Genomic DNA, 14,404 nt, shown 5'->3' with positions numbered 1-14,404 from the left:
CCGCCACGGCCCGGGATAACTCGGAGAGCTATGCAGGCGCAGGGCGCCTCACGAGCGGGCCCCGGAACCTGCCTGACGCATAACAGACCCGCCGGCTTCCCGCATAACCGCGCCAGCCATACAGAGCGCCGGAGCGAGCTGCCGCCGCCCGGGATCGCGCATAGAACATACCACAGCCCGCCCCACCGCTCCGGGCCGTACGCGGGAGCGTCCCGCTCGGCGCTGCCCCGGGGCCCGGTCCTGCGGGGCGAGAAGGGCGGCCGGGCTCCCCTCACAGCCCCCAGCGGCGAGGCGAGGCCGGGGCACGGCGGTCCGGGCCTGCGGGCCCTGCTGAGGCGGCCCCCTCAGCCCAGCCGCTGTCCCCTCAGGGGACCCCGCCCCCCCCCCCGCCTCAGGCTCCCGCGGGCCGCACCCGCCTTTCCCCCGGGCAGGGCCGGTGCGGGGCTCAGGGCCCAGGGCCCGGCCCCTCCCGCCTCCTACCTGCTGCCCCTCGCCCCGGTGGGCCGGGTTGGCGCTTCACCAGTTGCCGTGTCCAGGAGAAGGTAACGGCGATGGCGCCAGGCCCGGTGGCTCCCTCCGGTCCCCAGGGTCACCTCCCCTCCGGCACGGCACCCACGGGGTTAAAATCCGCCGCTTTCCCTGGGGAAAACACCGCCCAAAGCACCGGGCTCCGAACCCGGCTTGATGGGGAGGGGGGGGTGTGAATACCTGACGCCCTTGGGGCGCAGCTACAGGGGAGGGTGGGGAGAGAAGGGGGCTGGGGAGGGAGGAAAAGCTGTTGTCCCCCTCCCAGCACTCTGGCTGGGGGGCTGAAGAGGCCAGAAGAGCTGCTGGAGGCTGGTGACTGGACAGGCTGCTGAGAAAGGGCATAGGGGGTGTGTGTGGGGGTGTGTATGTGTGTGTTTTGCTGTGGGAGTAGGGCAAGGGGGGCTTCTCAGGAGGGTCTCCAGGGAGGACAACTAAAACAAGGTGGTTTCTGTCTTTCCTAGGGAGTGTGAGGAGGAGGAGAGCGTTTCCAGTCTCCCCCCTGCTTTGCTAGTGGAGTTCAACACCATCATCCCAAGGCAGAGTTCTGACAGCAACCACAACCCAGCACCAGTGTGAGAGCTGCAGCATGGGGGCTGCTACCCACTGCCCACCCCCTGACAGAGCCTGTGTGCAGGTTAGGAGCAAGTCACAGGGGGCAGGCAAGCCTTTGAGAGAGATCAGGCAGACTTGGTCTCTCTGGGAGGTTCTCTAGGATCCAGAAGCCTTCTAAGAGTCAAGGTTGTGCTTTCAGTCCAGTGTGTGAGCTCTGTCCTGTTGAGGAATGTGGGCTGCAGACCCCCAGTGCGGGTCCAGACGGGTTCCCCTCATGGGTATCTATCTGCCAGGTGATGGGTTGGCTGAGGGCCCTCAGGGAGAGGTGTTTTGGGGGGGCTGCCATTCACCCTTGCCAGCACCTGTGCCCACTGCAGCAGCCCTGGCTGGATTTGCTTCCCCTTCAGGGAAAAGGCATCACCTCCTCCAAGGAGGGGAGTGAGAAACGGCAAAGTAGAGGAAGCAAACAGGAGCAGCCAGCAAGCCCCAGGTACAAGAGAGCTTCTCCAGGATCACTCCTGTTCCTGCTGCCCTTCTGCTCACCAAACAGGAAGCATCTGAGCTCACCTGTGCTACCTTTCAGGGGCTTCTGGCTGGGATGAAGAAGCGAGGAGGGTGGCTCTGCTGCAGGGAGAGGAGCAGTGGCTGTGCCACTGCCACAACCAGCCCTGAGGAGCAGCCAAGCTGAGGGGGGCCTGCGGGCTCAGCAGGGTGTTGAACAGCCACAGCACCAGTATCAACCAGAAGTGATGGTGACTGGTAACTGTCTTCCAAGGTGATAAAAAGAGTGAAGTCCTACCCCCAGCAGGCCTGCTGCCTGCAGAGACCTCCTCCTACAAACTCCTCTCTGGAAACACAGCCGAGGGCGGGTCATCTCGCCAGCCTTTTGTACACACCTCTCTGAAAGCTGGAGGTAAAGAGAAGAAGAGCAAGCTTGGTGATTTCTGGGCAGCTTGCACCTAGCTCCAGCCAGCAGCAAGCTTAAGGTGCCACACACAGCGATGCTCTGCTTACCTTCATAGGTTTCCACTGCCCCCCTTTTGTGTCCCAAGCCTGGAGAAGCTCTACAGCCCCTGTGATAGGAGCCATGGCAGGCACAGAGCCTTTGGGAGCACACACAGGTGGTTCTTTCCAGCTCCCCTTCAACCATGTGAAATACATTCAGAAACAAAAGTGCTTGCAGGCTTGGGGGGGTGACAACTGGGACTGTCACAGCCTGGCCACAACTTCCATCCCAAGCACGACAGCAACACCAACCCAAGGGATGTGAGGGGACCGACCTCTGGGCAGCGGATCTGTGGCAGCGTGAGCGGGCTGGGGAACCAGGCTCCTGCCCCAAACTGCCCCCAAAAAAGACCACAACAGCTCGCCATCAGTTCCTGGCTTTATTGTCACAGACCCCCAGTGCAGGCAGGGGAGCCACAGCGTTACTGGGGGGCGAGCTGTCAGACGTTGTACCCGATGATGCCGCCTTTGCCTATGATCTCCCCGATGTAAAACCACATCAGCACCTCCGTGGCCACCAAACCGTTCCTCAGGGCTTCCTGAAAGGAATGAAAAGAAAAGAGAGAAGAAAAAAAAAAAGAAAAGCCAGGGGGGTGAGACCTCTGGGGGGGGGGCTGCTGCAACCCAGCTCCATGTCTGGCCAGCAAAAGCACGTGGCTGGTTCACAAGGGGACAGTTAAAATGAAGCACAACGGAGCCCGTTGCGCGTGTTCGGCCGCCCCCCCAGCTGAGCGCGGCGTTGAGATGGTTCTAAAGCACTTGGTGGCGGCCTCAATTGACCTTCCCACGGTTTGGGGGTTTGTGTTTCTCCCTCCCCCAGCCCTTTCAAAAGCTGTTTTTATTAAAGTGTGTGTGTGGGAAACGCTTTCATGTCAAGGCTGAGCAGTGACGCTGCGTGCCGGGCGGTCGGGTGAGTCCGGCCCCGCTCTCGTGCCGGGATATCGGGCTGTTATCAGGCAGATAAGGGTGGGAACCCCAGGAGCACAAGCACATCCTGGCCCAGGTGGGGAGGAGTTAAGGCAGAGCAGATACAATAAAAGTGCTCATTGGACTCTCAGCCCTTAAAATTCCTCCAGCTCTGGGTCTCAGCAGCAGCAGCTCTGCCCTCACCCGGAGTTTCCACCTCATGTGCCGAGGGTTAGGTCAGGATTTGGGGAGTATCAGCTCGTGGAATACAAGCAGCAGGACCTGAAAAAGGCCACCCAGCTCCCTCATCCCTCTGTTTATCCAGGGAGGGGGAATAAAAGCAGGGAAGTGTTGATTTTGGAAGGCTGGGGAACCAAAGCAACCGCCTCTTTGGGGTGATGTGTGTCCATCCCAGCAGCCCAGGAGGAGGGGGAAAAGGAGGGGGAGGAGGGGGAAGAGAAGGGAGAGGAAGGCTGCCTGCCTGATCCCCGGTTCTCCGCGGGGAACGGAAGGAAACGCCTCACAGCAGAGACGAAGCGGCTGCCAGCCGGCCCGGGGGGGGGGCGGGGGGCTAGGCCCGCGCATCCCTCCCGGGCCCTGCCCCGCCTCTCCCGCCCTTACCTTAACGGTGAGCTGCGCCAGGCGGCCGGTCTGGAAGCTCCTGACCATGGCTTTCATGCTATCGATAGCCCGGGGGATCTCAGCGGGGGTCGGCGGGGCCAGCTCCACCTTGGCGTAGTACCAGAACGTGGCCAGGCGGGGCTTGGAGTAGGCCACGGCGGCTACCGGCAAGGGCAAGGCAGAGGCGTTTTCCCAACGGCCCGGCCCGCTTCCCTTCCCGACCCTTCTTCTCCTCTCCCCTCCCCTCCCCGGCTCCCCCTTCCCCTTCCCCGCCCGGCTCACCGCTGAGCAGCTGCGGGCCGCGGGTGGCCAGGCGCTGCGCCAGCCTCTGCGCCGCCTGCGCCATGTTGCGGCTCCGGGGGCTGAATGTCACCCCGCCGCCGCCGCTTCAAGGACCCCGCCCCGCCGCGCCTGCGCTCGCGCCTGCTTGCGCTCCGCAGGCGCCTGCCGAGGGCAGCCCGAAGAGGGGACCTCGCTCCTCACACCCCTGCCCCGCCTCCAGCCTTGGGGCCGCGGGTTCGAGTCCCCCCTGGGGCTGCGGGTTCGAATCCCCCCCCCGGGGCCGCGGGTTCGAGCCCCACCCCCGGCGCCGCCGCGGGGTAAATGCAGCCAGTCCCTCCGCACCTTGAATTTCCACCGCGCCCTCAGGAAGGGAAAGGTGCTACACAACGGAGGAGGAGCATGGCCATCCCCCCCCCCCGCCCCTGCATCCCGCCTCCAGCCCCGGCTGTGGCAGCACCACCCCCCCCCTCCCCATCCCGGTAGCAGGTACAGAGGTTCAACACAGGCACAGCACAGCGGGAGAGGAGATTTTTGGTGTCGCTGGCAGAGAACATGGCCCAACACAAAGAGGAACAAGTAACAGCAGGCCCCAGGGAGGGCCCGGTAGCGCAGAAGGGGTGGTGGTCTTAACCCCCCCTCCCACCACCACCACCCCAGGCAGAGGCTCAAAGCGGTGGCTGAAAGTCTTGGTATCAAAGAACAAGTCTGGAAAGGAAAAGGCAGAACAAGGGAGGGGAGGGAAGGTCCTAGGAGAGACTCTTGAGGCGCTGGCACTGCACTAGATGCGGTCTCCTCCGGAGCTACAGCCGCGCTGGAGCTACAGCCGCTACGCCCGGTGAGGATGAGGGGGTTTGTCACACCCGTGACTGAGATCCTGGGTTGTCAGTTCAGTGTGTCCTCCAGCTCTTCCTTCTGCTTCTTCCTCTCCGCCAGCCACCGCTGGATCTTCTCTTTCAGCTCTGTGTTGGGTCTGATCTGGTCCATCGTGAGGGGGCTCCGGTTGAAAGGATCCGTCTGGTCGCTGCAAGAGAAAGCGTGGAGGAGAGGAGCTGGATGGGGCCAGCACTGGAAAAAGGGGGGGAAACCAAGGGGGGGGAAACCAAGGGGGGGGAAACCAAGGGGGGGGAAACCAAGGGGGGGGAAACCAAGGGGGGGGAAACCAAGGGGGGGGAAACCAAGGGGGGGGAAACCAAGGGGGGGGAAACCAAGGGGGGGGAAACCAAGGGGGGGGAAACCAAGGGGGGGGAAACCAAGGGGGGGGAAACCAAGGGGGGGGAAACCAAGGGGGGGGAAACCAAGGTGGGGGAAACCAAGGGGGGGGAAACCAAGGGGGGGGAAACCAAGGGGGGGGAAACCAAGGGGGGGGAAACCAAGGGGGGGGAAACCAAGGGGGGGGAAACCAAGGGGGGGGAAACCAAGGGGGGGGAAACCAAGGGGGGGGAAACCAAGGGGGGGGAAACCAAGGGGGGGGGAAACCAAGGGGGGGGGAAACCAAGGGGGGGGGAAACCAAGGGGGGGGAAACCAAGGGGGGGGGAAACCAAGGGGGGGGGAAACCAAGGGGGGGGGAAACCAAGGGGGGGGGAAACCAAGGGGGGGGGAAACCAAGGGGGGGGGAAACCAAGGGGGGGGGAAACCAAGGGGGGGGGAAACAAGGGGGGGGGAAACCAAGGGGGGGGGAAACCAAGGGGGGGGGAAACCAAGGGGGGGGGAAACCAAGGGGGGGGGAAACCAAGGGGGGGGGAAACCAAGGGGGGGGGAAACCAAGGGGGGGGGAAACCAAGGGGGGGGGAAACCAAGGGGGGGGGAAACCAAGGGGGGGGAAACCAAGGGGGGGGAAACCAAGGGGGGGGAAACCAAGGGGGGGGGAAACCAAGGGGGGGGAAACCGGGGTGGGGGGGGAAAACGGGGGGGGGAAAAACCAAGGGGGGGGAAACCAAGGGGGGGGGAAACCAAGGCGGGGGAAACCGGGGGGGGGGGAAAACCAAGGGGGGGGGAAACCAAGGGGGGGGGAAACCAAGGGGGGGGGAAACCAAGGGGGGGGGAAACCAAGGGGGGGGGAAACCAGGGGGGGAAAAGAGACAGACCAGGAAGAGGGGCACAATCTTCCTGCTGCTAAGCAAAGTGGAGATGCCAAGCACGGGCAGCGCTGGGTAAGGGGAACAGATCCCCAAAAAGCATTGGGGTGTGAGGGCCGTGCTGTGTACCCACCTGAGGAGGTGCCGGGCTATGGTCGAGCGGTCCACGGTGACGCGGGAGGACGGCAGGATCACGGGGTCTGACATCAGAGTGCTCATGATGGGATCCAGGAACTCGTCACAGGCATCTGCGTACGTTTCCTCCTCCTGCTGCTGGCGGTCTGCAAGAGACTGGGGGCACCCGGGGCTTGGAGAGACTGGGGACACCCCGGCGGGCTTGGGAGAGACTGGGGGCACCCCAGGGGGCTTGGGAGAGACTGGGGGCATCCTGGGGGGCTTGGGAGAGACTGGGGGCACCCCGGGGGGCTTGGGAGAGACTGGGGGCACCCCGGGGGCTTGGGAGAGATTGGGGGCACCCGGGGCTTGGAGAGACTGGGGGCACCCCAGGGGCTTGGGAGAGACTGGGGGCACCCCAGGGGCTTGGGAGAGATTGGGGGCACCCCGGGACTTCTTCAAAACAGGGTTCACTCCTAACCTGCAGCTCAAATGTTCACCCTTCTGAAGCCCCCCCCATCCCACCCGTGCCTCAGAGTAAGCCCCACTCCCAGCAAGCCAGCTCCACAGTAAAGACCCAGCAATCCACAGGTGGGAAAAGCTGTGGGGAACAGGTTCCACCCTTTATTTTTGTGTGTGTCTGGGAGCCTAAATCCCCCCCCTGGTTCTCACCTTGATCCTCTCAGCCAGGGGAGCCTAAATCCCCCCCTGGTTCTCACCTTGATCCTCTCAGCCAGGTTACTGAAAGACACAATCATGTTGCCAGGCTTGTTGATCTTCTTCAGGACCCGAACAGTCTGGGCAAAGAGCGTGGGGGAGTAGGAGCGGCCGTCCTTGGGCACCGTGGCACAGAAGTTTTCTTCATCCCTGGGCCACAAGTTACAAGAGAGAGAAGGTTTTAAGGATCCACGTTTGGCAGGCTGTGAAACACAATGTCTGCATTACCACAGCCAAGAACTCAGAGCTAGAGAAAAAGTGTCCACCCCTGGAGCTGTGGAAACGGGAGGAACCACGACCCTGCCTGGATTGCAACTTGCCTTCCCCAGTCATGGAAATCAAGACCACTGTGGAAAGGTGGGTGCTGCACGCTTCCCAAAGCACAGGGAGCAATTCTGTTCCTGCTGTTCCCAGAGGGGGAGGCTCTGCTAGCCAGGAAGGCTCCTTCCCACCGCCCCACGTGCTGGCCTCTCCCCTTGTCGCCTACCCAAGGTTCAGGTAGATGGTACAGATGTCAGACACGAGCTGCTGCGGCTTGAAATCAAACTCGCTGAAGTCCTTGACTTTCAAAGCTCCCATTTTGGGCCCGACCAGGTGCTGCAGGAAGTAGTTGAGCATGGAGATGATGCGCTCGGCAAGGAACGGATGCACAAACAGGGACTTGATTTCTGGAACAGAAACCGACAGCTCCCTCAGCTCCAACGACAATCCCATCCTGTTCCCACCGCCTGGAAACCAGGCAGGGCCTTTCTCCAGCTCTCCCCCAAGGGGTTTTGCTCTCCCTACCTGAGGTGAGGAAGGCCAGCGTGCCGATGGTTTCGTTGGACATGATGTTGTGGAAGCGTGCCAGCTGGCCAAACATCTGCAGGCTCGACTCCTTCTCGCGGCGAGCTTCCTGGGACAGGCTGTCCCACTCCCCACGGTCCTTCTCGATCTGCTGAACTTTAATCTTGCTGAGGTACTGCAGAGAGACAGTGGGGAAACATCTGTGAGAACAGGCAAGGCAAGCCTGCAGTGATGACTGGCTGCTCTGTGCTACATCCTCAAAGCCAGACTGGTGACCAGCCCGGGGCGTTGACCCCATCGCTGCCCCAAAAATACCCCCTTCTAACAGCAACAGGCAGCAGCAACGATCAGAACCCACAGAGGCCAGTCAAAGTCTGGCTGTGTCCAGACTAGTGATGGGCAGACTTCCTCATAGCTCCCCCAGGGTGCTGCCCACACTGAGATACAGTTGGAGGGCTGGCAGGCTGCCTTCAGGGGAGACGAGACTCATCCTTACCTGTATGGCTTCATCCAAGAGGAAGATGGCATCGTTCATGAGCAAATTGAGGAAGCGCAGGAAGAGAGGGGGGTTCATGGCCTCCAGGTTCTCTGAGGCATAATCAGCCAGAGCCTGTGAGGAAGGAGTGAGGGGGTGGGAGGGGGTGATGGCTGTGGCCTGGTCCCCAGGGCAGGACGGGGATCGGCGCAGAGCCGCCCGCGCGCAGCCCCCTCTGACCTCACCTTCACGCTCTGCCGGTAGGAGTCGGTGCCCCACATGTACCTCAGGATGGGATACATGGGGCGGCGGTAGTTAAACTTCTGTTCAAACTGGTGTGGGTCACCTGGGTGTGAGCAAAAAGCATCTCCAAGCAGCAGCAGGTGCAGGAAGGGGCTTGGCAATTCCTTTCCACCCACCCCCCAAAAAAAAAACCCCCCACCCTGCTCCTGCACAGGCACTGATTTCAAAGTGGTGGAAGAAGACAGTGAGGACCTGTAAGAAGCTGAACAGAGCTCTGGAGCTCATTCCTTTCTAGATACACAGCTGGAGGGCAGGGAAAGACCACTGCTCTGCCCAAACAGCACCTGCCTGATGCAGCCCTGCGGCTTAACGGAGCACAAATGGGTTCACTGTGCTTCCACCACTTCAAACCCTGAAGCCAAGATCATCCTCCCCCTCCTATCCTTACCAGTGAACTCTATATCCACAAAGACTTTGATAAGGGCCTCGGCAAGGTGGGCAGCGTGCTGGTAAGAGCAGAAGACTCGCTTGCGATGGAACACGCTGGAGACCAGTGGGCTCTGGGGCTGGTCTAAGTGGGGCATCACAGCTTCCAACACCTCTGCCAGCTTGGCTCGCAGGTGAGGGTTTTTCATCCTGCCAGAAATAAAGGACAAAGCAAATCCTTGTAAGGTGAGGGAGTGTTTAGTCCCCAAGTGGGAAGCAGGGGCTGCGCCCGCCGTGCCTCCCGCGGGCAGAATTTTAGTCCCCTCTGGGTGTTCCACAGGTAGGAACACAGGGCTCACCCCCCCCCCAACCCCCACCATGGGGCTGTAAGTACCTCTCCACATCGCCCATGAAGACAGTGATGAAGTGAAGGACGTGCTCCAGAGAGTCAGCAGAAGTCTCCAAGATGTCGTCAGCGAAGCGCCGCAGGAAAATGAAGAAGTCGCCCAGGTTATCAGCAAAGAATTCTGCCAAGAGAGAGAGCACGTGTGGGCTCCTCCTCCCCACCCTGCTCTATCCCCCCCACCCTGTGCTCAGCCCCGATGCCTGGCTGGAGGGAACCAGCTGTACTGCAATGCTGCAGGGGCAGCGAGGTTTGCATTAGGCAGGAATCACTTCTCTGCTCTCTCAAGCCAGGTCTCTGACAGGGTGAAACCCAGCAGCAGTTTAATGTGGGGTCACAGTAAATAAACTTCAGGGAATCATAGAATCACTGGGGTTGGAAGGGACCTCCAGAGATCAAGTGCAAGCCCCTGCCAAAGCAGGGTCCCTAGAACAGGTCTCACAGGTCCAGATGGGGCTGGAATCTCTCCAGAGATGGAGACTCCACACCCCCTGGGCAGCCTGTCCCAGGGCTCCCTCACCCTCACTGGGGAAAAGTTCTTCCACATGTTGGTGAGGAACTTCCTATGGTCCAACTTGCAGCCATTGCCCCTTGTCCTGTCCCCACAGACACTGAAAAGGGGCTGCCCATTTCCCCCTGCATCCCATACTGTAGATATTTATAAACACTAATAAGATCCCCCCATAGTCTTCTTTTCTCCAGGCTGAACAGCCCCAGCTCCCTCAGCCTTTCCTCACAGGGGAGATGCTCCAGGCCCTTCATCCCCTTTGTAGCCTCCTCTGGACTCTCTCCAGGAGATCCCTGACTGTTTTATCCCAGGGAGCCCAGAACTGGACACAACACTCCAGGTGGGGCCAGGGCAGAGCAGCTCTGGGCAGTGAGGGTTCTGTGCAGCGCAGGGAGGGGAGTAAATCAAACCATCAGCCTCACAAGCTGGCTGAGGGATCTTCACAGGGTTGGCAGCACCAACACCCTCAACACTGCCGCCTTGGGGAGCCCCAGGCTGTCAAGGGACCCTCTCCAGGGTGGAAATTGTACACAGAGACACACACACTGGGTGGCAGCACCACGTCCTGCCCAGGAGAGGAAAGCGCTTCCTCAGACCGCGCTCAGCGGGGTGGTACCACGCAGCCCCTACACCCGCGTCCGCCTGACTACCCCGCAACGCCACCATCAACCTCAGCACAGCAACAGGGCGAGGAGCTTCACCTGGCACGTAGGCCAGCGCGCTGTTCTCCACCTGGGGCAGGGGGAAGCTCAGCTCCAGCGGCTCCGTCCCCCGGTTGCCCACGGCCAGCTGCACCAGCAGCACCGCCATGGACACCTGCAGGTTCAGGCAGTTCTGCAGCATCTGCGGCTCCGTCATCGCCGTCTTGGTGGAGAGATAGATGGTCATGAGGCGCTCAAACTGCTCCCTGAGGCTGTCAGCAGCAGGGCTGGAGCTCTGCTGGGCTTCTCGCCACGCTACTTGCAGGCGGTGGAGGCTTTGGTTTATCTTGACCATCTGGTCGTGCAACCTGCCCAGGAAATAAAAGGCAGGGATGGGTCTCAGTCTTTGGTTCTCCAGCCACGCTGCAGTGAAATGAAATTTTAACAATAGCAGCAATAATTATCTGGCTTTAATGAGTCTCTAATAATTGTATTTAATTTGCATTATCAAAGCAGGTTCTAGATGCCATCATGGGAAAGAAAGCAGAGCTCAGGTGGAACCCAGAATTACCTACGTGGCCCCTCTTGCTAGAATGAGCTGAGCCTCCTAAAACTGGTAGTAGCACTTTTATCCTCTCATCCTGGGAGTAGCCCTTCAGCTTTCACTTCTGGTGTCACCCTGAACTGGCCATACTAGCTTTTATCTACAAGGAGGATATGGAGGGGACTGGAAGACAAATGTCATGAGGAGCATCAGAGGGAACTGGGTCTGTTTAGCCTGGAGACAAGGAGGTTGAGGGGAGACCTAACTGCTCTCTACAAGGGGAAGGGAAGTTGTAAGTGAGGTGGGGGAGAGGAGAGGAGATGAGGTGAGATGCATTGAGCACAGAGTGCCCAAGCTACTTGAGTAATGGGGTTTTTTTGCAGCTCAGCAAGAGAGCCATTACCTGTGGAACCCCAAGTGCAGGGTGTACTGTGTGAGCACCAGGTTTTCTGTCACCAGATTGTAGCTGTTGGCGAACTCCGGCTCTTGCTCGCTCAGCGCGGGTATCAAGCAGGTTTCCTTTTCCAAACCTGGGAGGACAAAACATCTCTCTCCTGTCTCTTTTGGGAATCCTAACCCCAGCAGCCTGCTCCTTTCACTGTCCCCCATGGAGAGGGCACTCCCTAAGGAGACCCATGTTCTCCTCCCTGTGTCACTGTGCTGAGGTTTTGGGTGTACCTTTCATGTGGACGTTCTTACTCCTCCGCTCCTCCTCGTTCAGCTCCTTCAGGGCACAGTACGTAGGGTTGAAGGTCAGCAGGCGGGGGGATTTTGGTTTGCAGAAGGGCTGGCACAGCTTCAGGAGGGCAGCTCCCAGATTGAGGAAGAAGGCATCCGAGGCATACATCTGGAAGAAGATCTCTGGCATCTGGTTGGCCCAGATTTTGGTGCGGCCTGCGTTGGCGTGGAGGCAGTTTCCCAGCCAGGAGAGAATCCTGTGCTTGGTCTCTGGGGACAGCTGCAGCAGGTTCTTCAGCATCTGGTAGATCTTCTCATGGAACTGGGCCATAAACTGTCATGAGGAAGAAGAGGAGGAAGGGGTGGGATGGCTCCTCTGGCCTCTCCGGTGCTTCCTCAGCAGGAGGAGCCCATTACCCTTTTGACTGCAGGATGGGTACAGCCCCACTGTTTCCCCACAGTGCTGGGATCTGTTCCACAAGTCACCCCCTACCCTCTTCCCATAGCTCAGACCCCTACCCCAGGTAAAGCACAACCTGCTTGCCACAAAAACTCAGGAGGCAACGGGTGACACCGTTCACTGGAGAATCCTGAGCGGTTTTCCACAGCTATGAACCATGCCAGAGGTGGAACTCAAGCCCCAAAATCACACCCTCACTGAGAGAGAGAGAGGCCCCCCACAACCTGGGGGAAGCAGTGCCATCACACTCCTGCCCACCTGATGGATGTTGGATTCCTGCACTTTGATCTCTTGAGGGCTGGACCGGGATGGGTTCAGAAAATAGCCGTGGTTCTCCACCACACCAGGGGTCTTGAGCAAGCAGGAGGTGTTTAGAATGGTGCCCAGCAAGGTCTTCTGGTACATCTGGCCATTGCTGGGGTCCTTGGGCTGGATGTAGCCTGCTAAAACCTGGAGGAACACAGCAGGATGTGCAGATGACTGTTTGAGGTGACAGGAAACACTCCTGGGGCGCAGCTGGGCGATCAGAAAGGAGCAGGAGCCTGCACAAGGCTCCCCCTCCCTAGTGCAGGTCCTGCTGTGGGGCACCCACCTTTGCTACATCCTTCTGCTTTGTGAAGTAGAGCAGCACGTCGAGGTACGTGTAGAGCAGGATCTGGCAGAGGTCCAGGTCCTTGATTCTACCCAGGAGGATGTCAAACACCGGCACCATCACCTCCCCAAAGGTCCTCACCTCCTCATCCACCATTAAGGCTTCTATCACCTCCTCCAGGAACTCAGTCATGTCTTCAAAGTCTGGCAGGGGAAGCAAAGCTGCTGCTCACCATGGGCTGAGCAGGACCAAAACGTGGCCCTACCCACCTTTAATGAAGCAGGGAGGGGATGGAGGAAGGGGGACAGAGCCAAAGCTTCATCCCATGGTCCAGGACACCCTTCCCATAAGCCAACAGCTCCCAGGGCAGCCTGGCAGCACCAGCCCCAGGGACTTACGTGCCCCTCTCAGTGCCTCCAGCATCAGGTCCACCAGCTGCTCGTAGACATTCTGGTTGACATAAATCTCTGGGGTGAGGAGAACCGTGCGGGTGTTGGACACCGTCAGGTTCCGGCAGCGCACGGCGTAGGGCAGCAGGTTCTCTGGGACCTTGGTTATCTGTGTGAGGAGGAGGAGGAGGCAGAGCTGGAGCCCTGGTGTCTGGGAAGAACCTCAGCCAACCAGTGGGTTGGCAGAGCTGCCACCTTCCTCCCAAAGTCCCCCTGCCCACCTCTTCCCTGGCCCGCTGGGAACAGGCGTAGAGGTAGCGCAGGATCTGCCTCTCCCCAGCGTCCCGGTCGGCAGAGAGGTTCTGGGTGGTGCTGGAGGTCATGTAGATCAGGTGGTTTCCTGGCTCCTGCAGCAGCAGCCGTGTGAACAGGGCCTGGGAACCAGCAAAGACAGATGGAAAGTGGAACAGACCCATCAGGGAGGCTGATCCCCCTCTGGAAGCAGCACCTTGTGTTGCCACAGGCTCCCCCTCTCAGTGTTTGCCCCCCACAAGCCTTCCCTTCTGCCCCACCTGGGACAAATTTGCTCCCCTCCCCACCTCCAGCCCAGCCACAGAGCAACAAGAGCCCCACTCCTGCTGCCTTGAGGAGGAAGGGGAGACCCCAAGCAGCAAACTCCCCACCTTCTGCATCCCCCCAAAACTCCCCCTGGCCCTTTCCAGCAGGGCTTCCTCCACGCCAGCCCAAGGCACACAGACTGCACCCCACCTGCTCGGTGAGGGAGTCAGCTCGGTTCCCGCTGGCCAGAGCGAGCTGAACGCCTGTTGTGTGAGGTGGGGCAGCCTGACCTGCTCAACGTTGTCCATGTCCAGCCAGTCCTGCTCATCCAGGTCTGCAGCCATCTCCTCCAGGTAGACGCAGCGCGCCGGGATCCCGTTGCCGCTCTTCATGCTGGGGTCACCTGAGAACATGGAGCTTGGAGCGTTCCCTCCTCACCCAGCCTGGCAGAGATGGTGCCACCCCCACTCCCAAAATCCCCCTTCCCACCCCTCCAACCCCACCACTCCCAGCTCCAGAGGCTCCAGCACACGAAGGAGCTTCCCCCACCCCATCCCACCCCATCCCTCCAGGCTCACTGTTGTCCAGGGTGATGAGGAAGATCCTCTGGATCATGTGGTTGATGTTGAGCTGCTCGCACAGCTCCCGCTGCGAGCGGAAGGAGCGGCTGATCTCGGCCACCGAGTAGTCACAGTCGTCCAGGCTCTCCGAGACGCTGTTGTCCGAGTCATCCTGGCTGACCGACGTCTCATCGCCTGCGGAGACACAACTCCTCAGGGTCCTGGAGGGATGGGGGGGAAAGGAAAGGGAGGGGAAGGAAGGGGGGGAGGAAAAGAGAAGGAAGTGGGGGGGAGGGAAAAAGGAAGGAGGAGGGGAAGGAAGGGGAAGTGGGGGGGAAGG

The 14,404-nt window shown here is 60.3% G+C and overlaps 2 protein-coding genes across 2 annotated transcripts in view; both read right to left on the bottom strand.

Moving 5' to 3' along the window:
• Nucleotides 1-2,446: 2,446 nt before the first annotated feature.
• On the bottom strand, nt 2,447-3,993 carry ATP5MG (ATP synthase membrane subunit g). Its single transcript, XM_084275085.1, has 3 exons — nt 3,895-3,993; nt 3,613-3,773; nt 2,447-2,624 (listed from the first exon to the last, which is right to left on the bottom strand). Exons 1-3 carry the CDS (start codon nt 3,956-3,958, stop codon nt 2,526-2,528), a joined length of 324 nt encoding a protein of 107 aa, XP_084131211.1. The 5' UTR covers nt 3,959-3,993; the 3' UTR covers nt 2,447-2,525.
• A 414-nt stretch (nt 3,994-4,407) lies between these two features.
• The window catches only part of UBE4A (ubiquitination factor E4A), a gene marked incomplete at its 5' end in the record, with an annotated part of 10,297 nt that continues 300 nt past the window's right edge, over nt 4,408-14,404 (bottom strand). The window contains 18 exons of the mRNA XM_084274929.1: nt 4,408-4,915; nt 6,104-6,261; nt 6,804-6,951; nt 7,289-7,469; nt 7,588-7,762; nt 8,084-8,197; nt 8,308-8,408; nt 8,754-8,941; nt 9,126-9,258; nt 10,344-10,651; nt 11,231-11,357; nt 11,506-11,839; nt 12,224-12,415; nt 12,558-12,760; nt 12,956-13,115; nt 13,228-13,380; nt 13,795-13,907; nt 14,083-14,285. Of these exons, the coding sequence (XP_084131055.1) occupies nt 4,777-4,915; nt 6,104-6,261; nt 6,804-6,951; nt 7,289-7,469; nt 7,588-7,762; nt 8,084-8,197; nt 8,308-8,408; nt 8,754-8,941; nt 9,126-9,258; nt 10,344-10,651; nt 11,231-11,357; nt 11,506-11,839; nt 12,224-12,415; nt 12,558-12,760; nt 12,956-13,115; nt 13,228-13,380; nt 13,795-13,907; nt 14,083-14,285 (3,130 nt within the window). The 3' untranslated portion in view covers nt 4,408-4,776. The remainder of the gene's footprint in view (nt 4,916-6,103; nt 6,262-6,803; nt 6,952-7,288; nt 7,470-7,587; nt 7,763-8,083; nt 8,198-8,307; nt 8,409-8,753; nt 8,942-9,125; nt 9,259-10,343; nt 10,652-11,230; nt 11,358-11,505; nt 11,840-12,223; nt 12,416-12,557; nt 12,761-12,955; nt 13,116-13,227; nt 13,381-13,794; nt 13,908-14,082; nt 14,286-14,404) is intronic.

The sequence above is a fragment of the Gallinula chloropus genome (assembly GCF_964237585.1).
Source record: "Gallinula chloropus genome assembly, chromosome: 24".
NCBI lineage: Eukaryota > Metazoa > Chordata > Aves > Gruiformes > Rallidae > Gallinula > Gallinula chloropus.
Note: the sequence above shows the minus strand (reverse complement) of the source record. Positions and strands in the feature narration are given on the sequence as shown.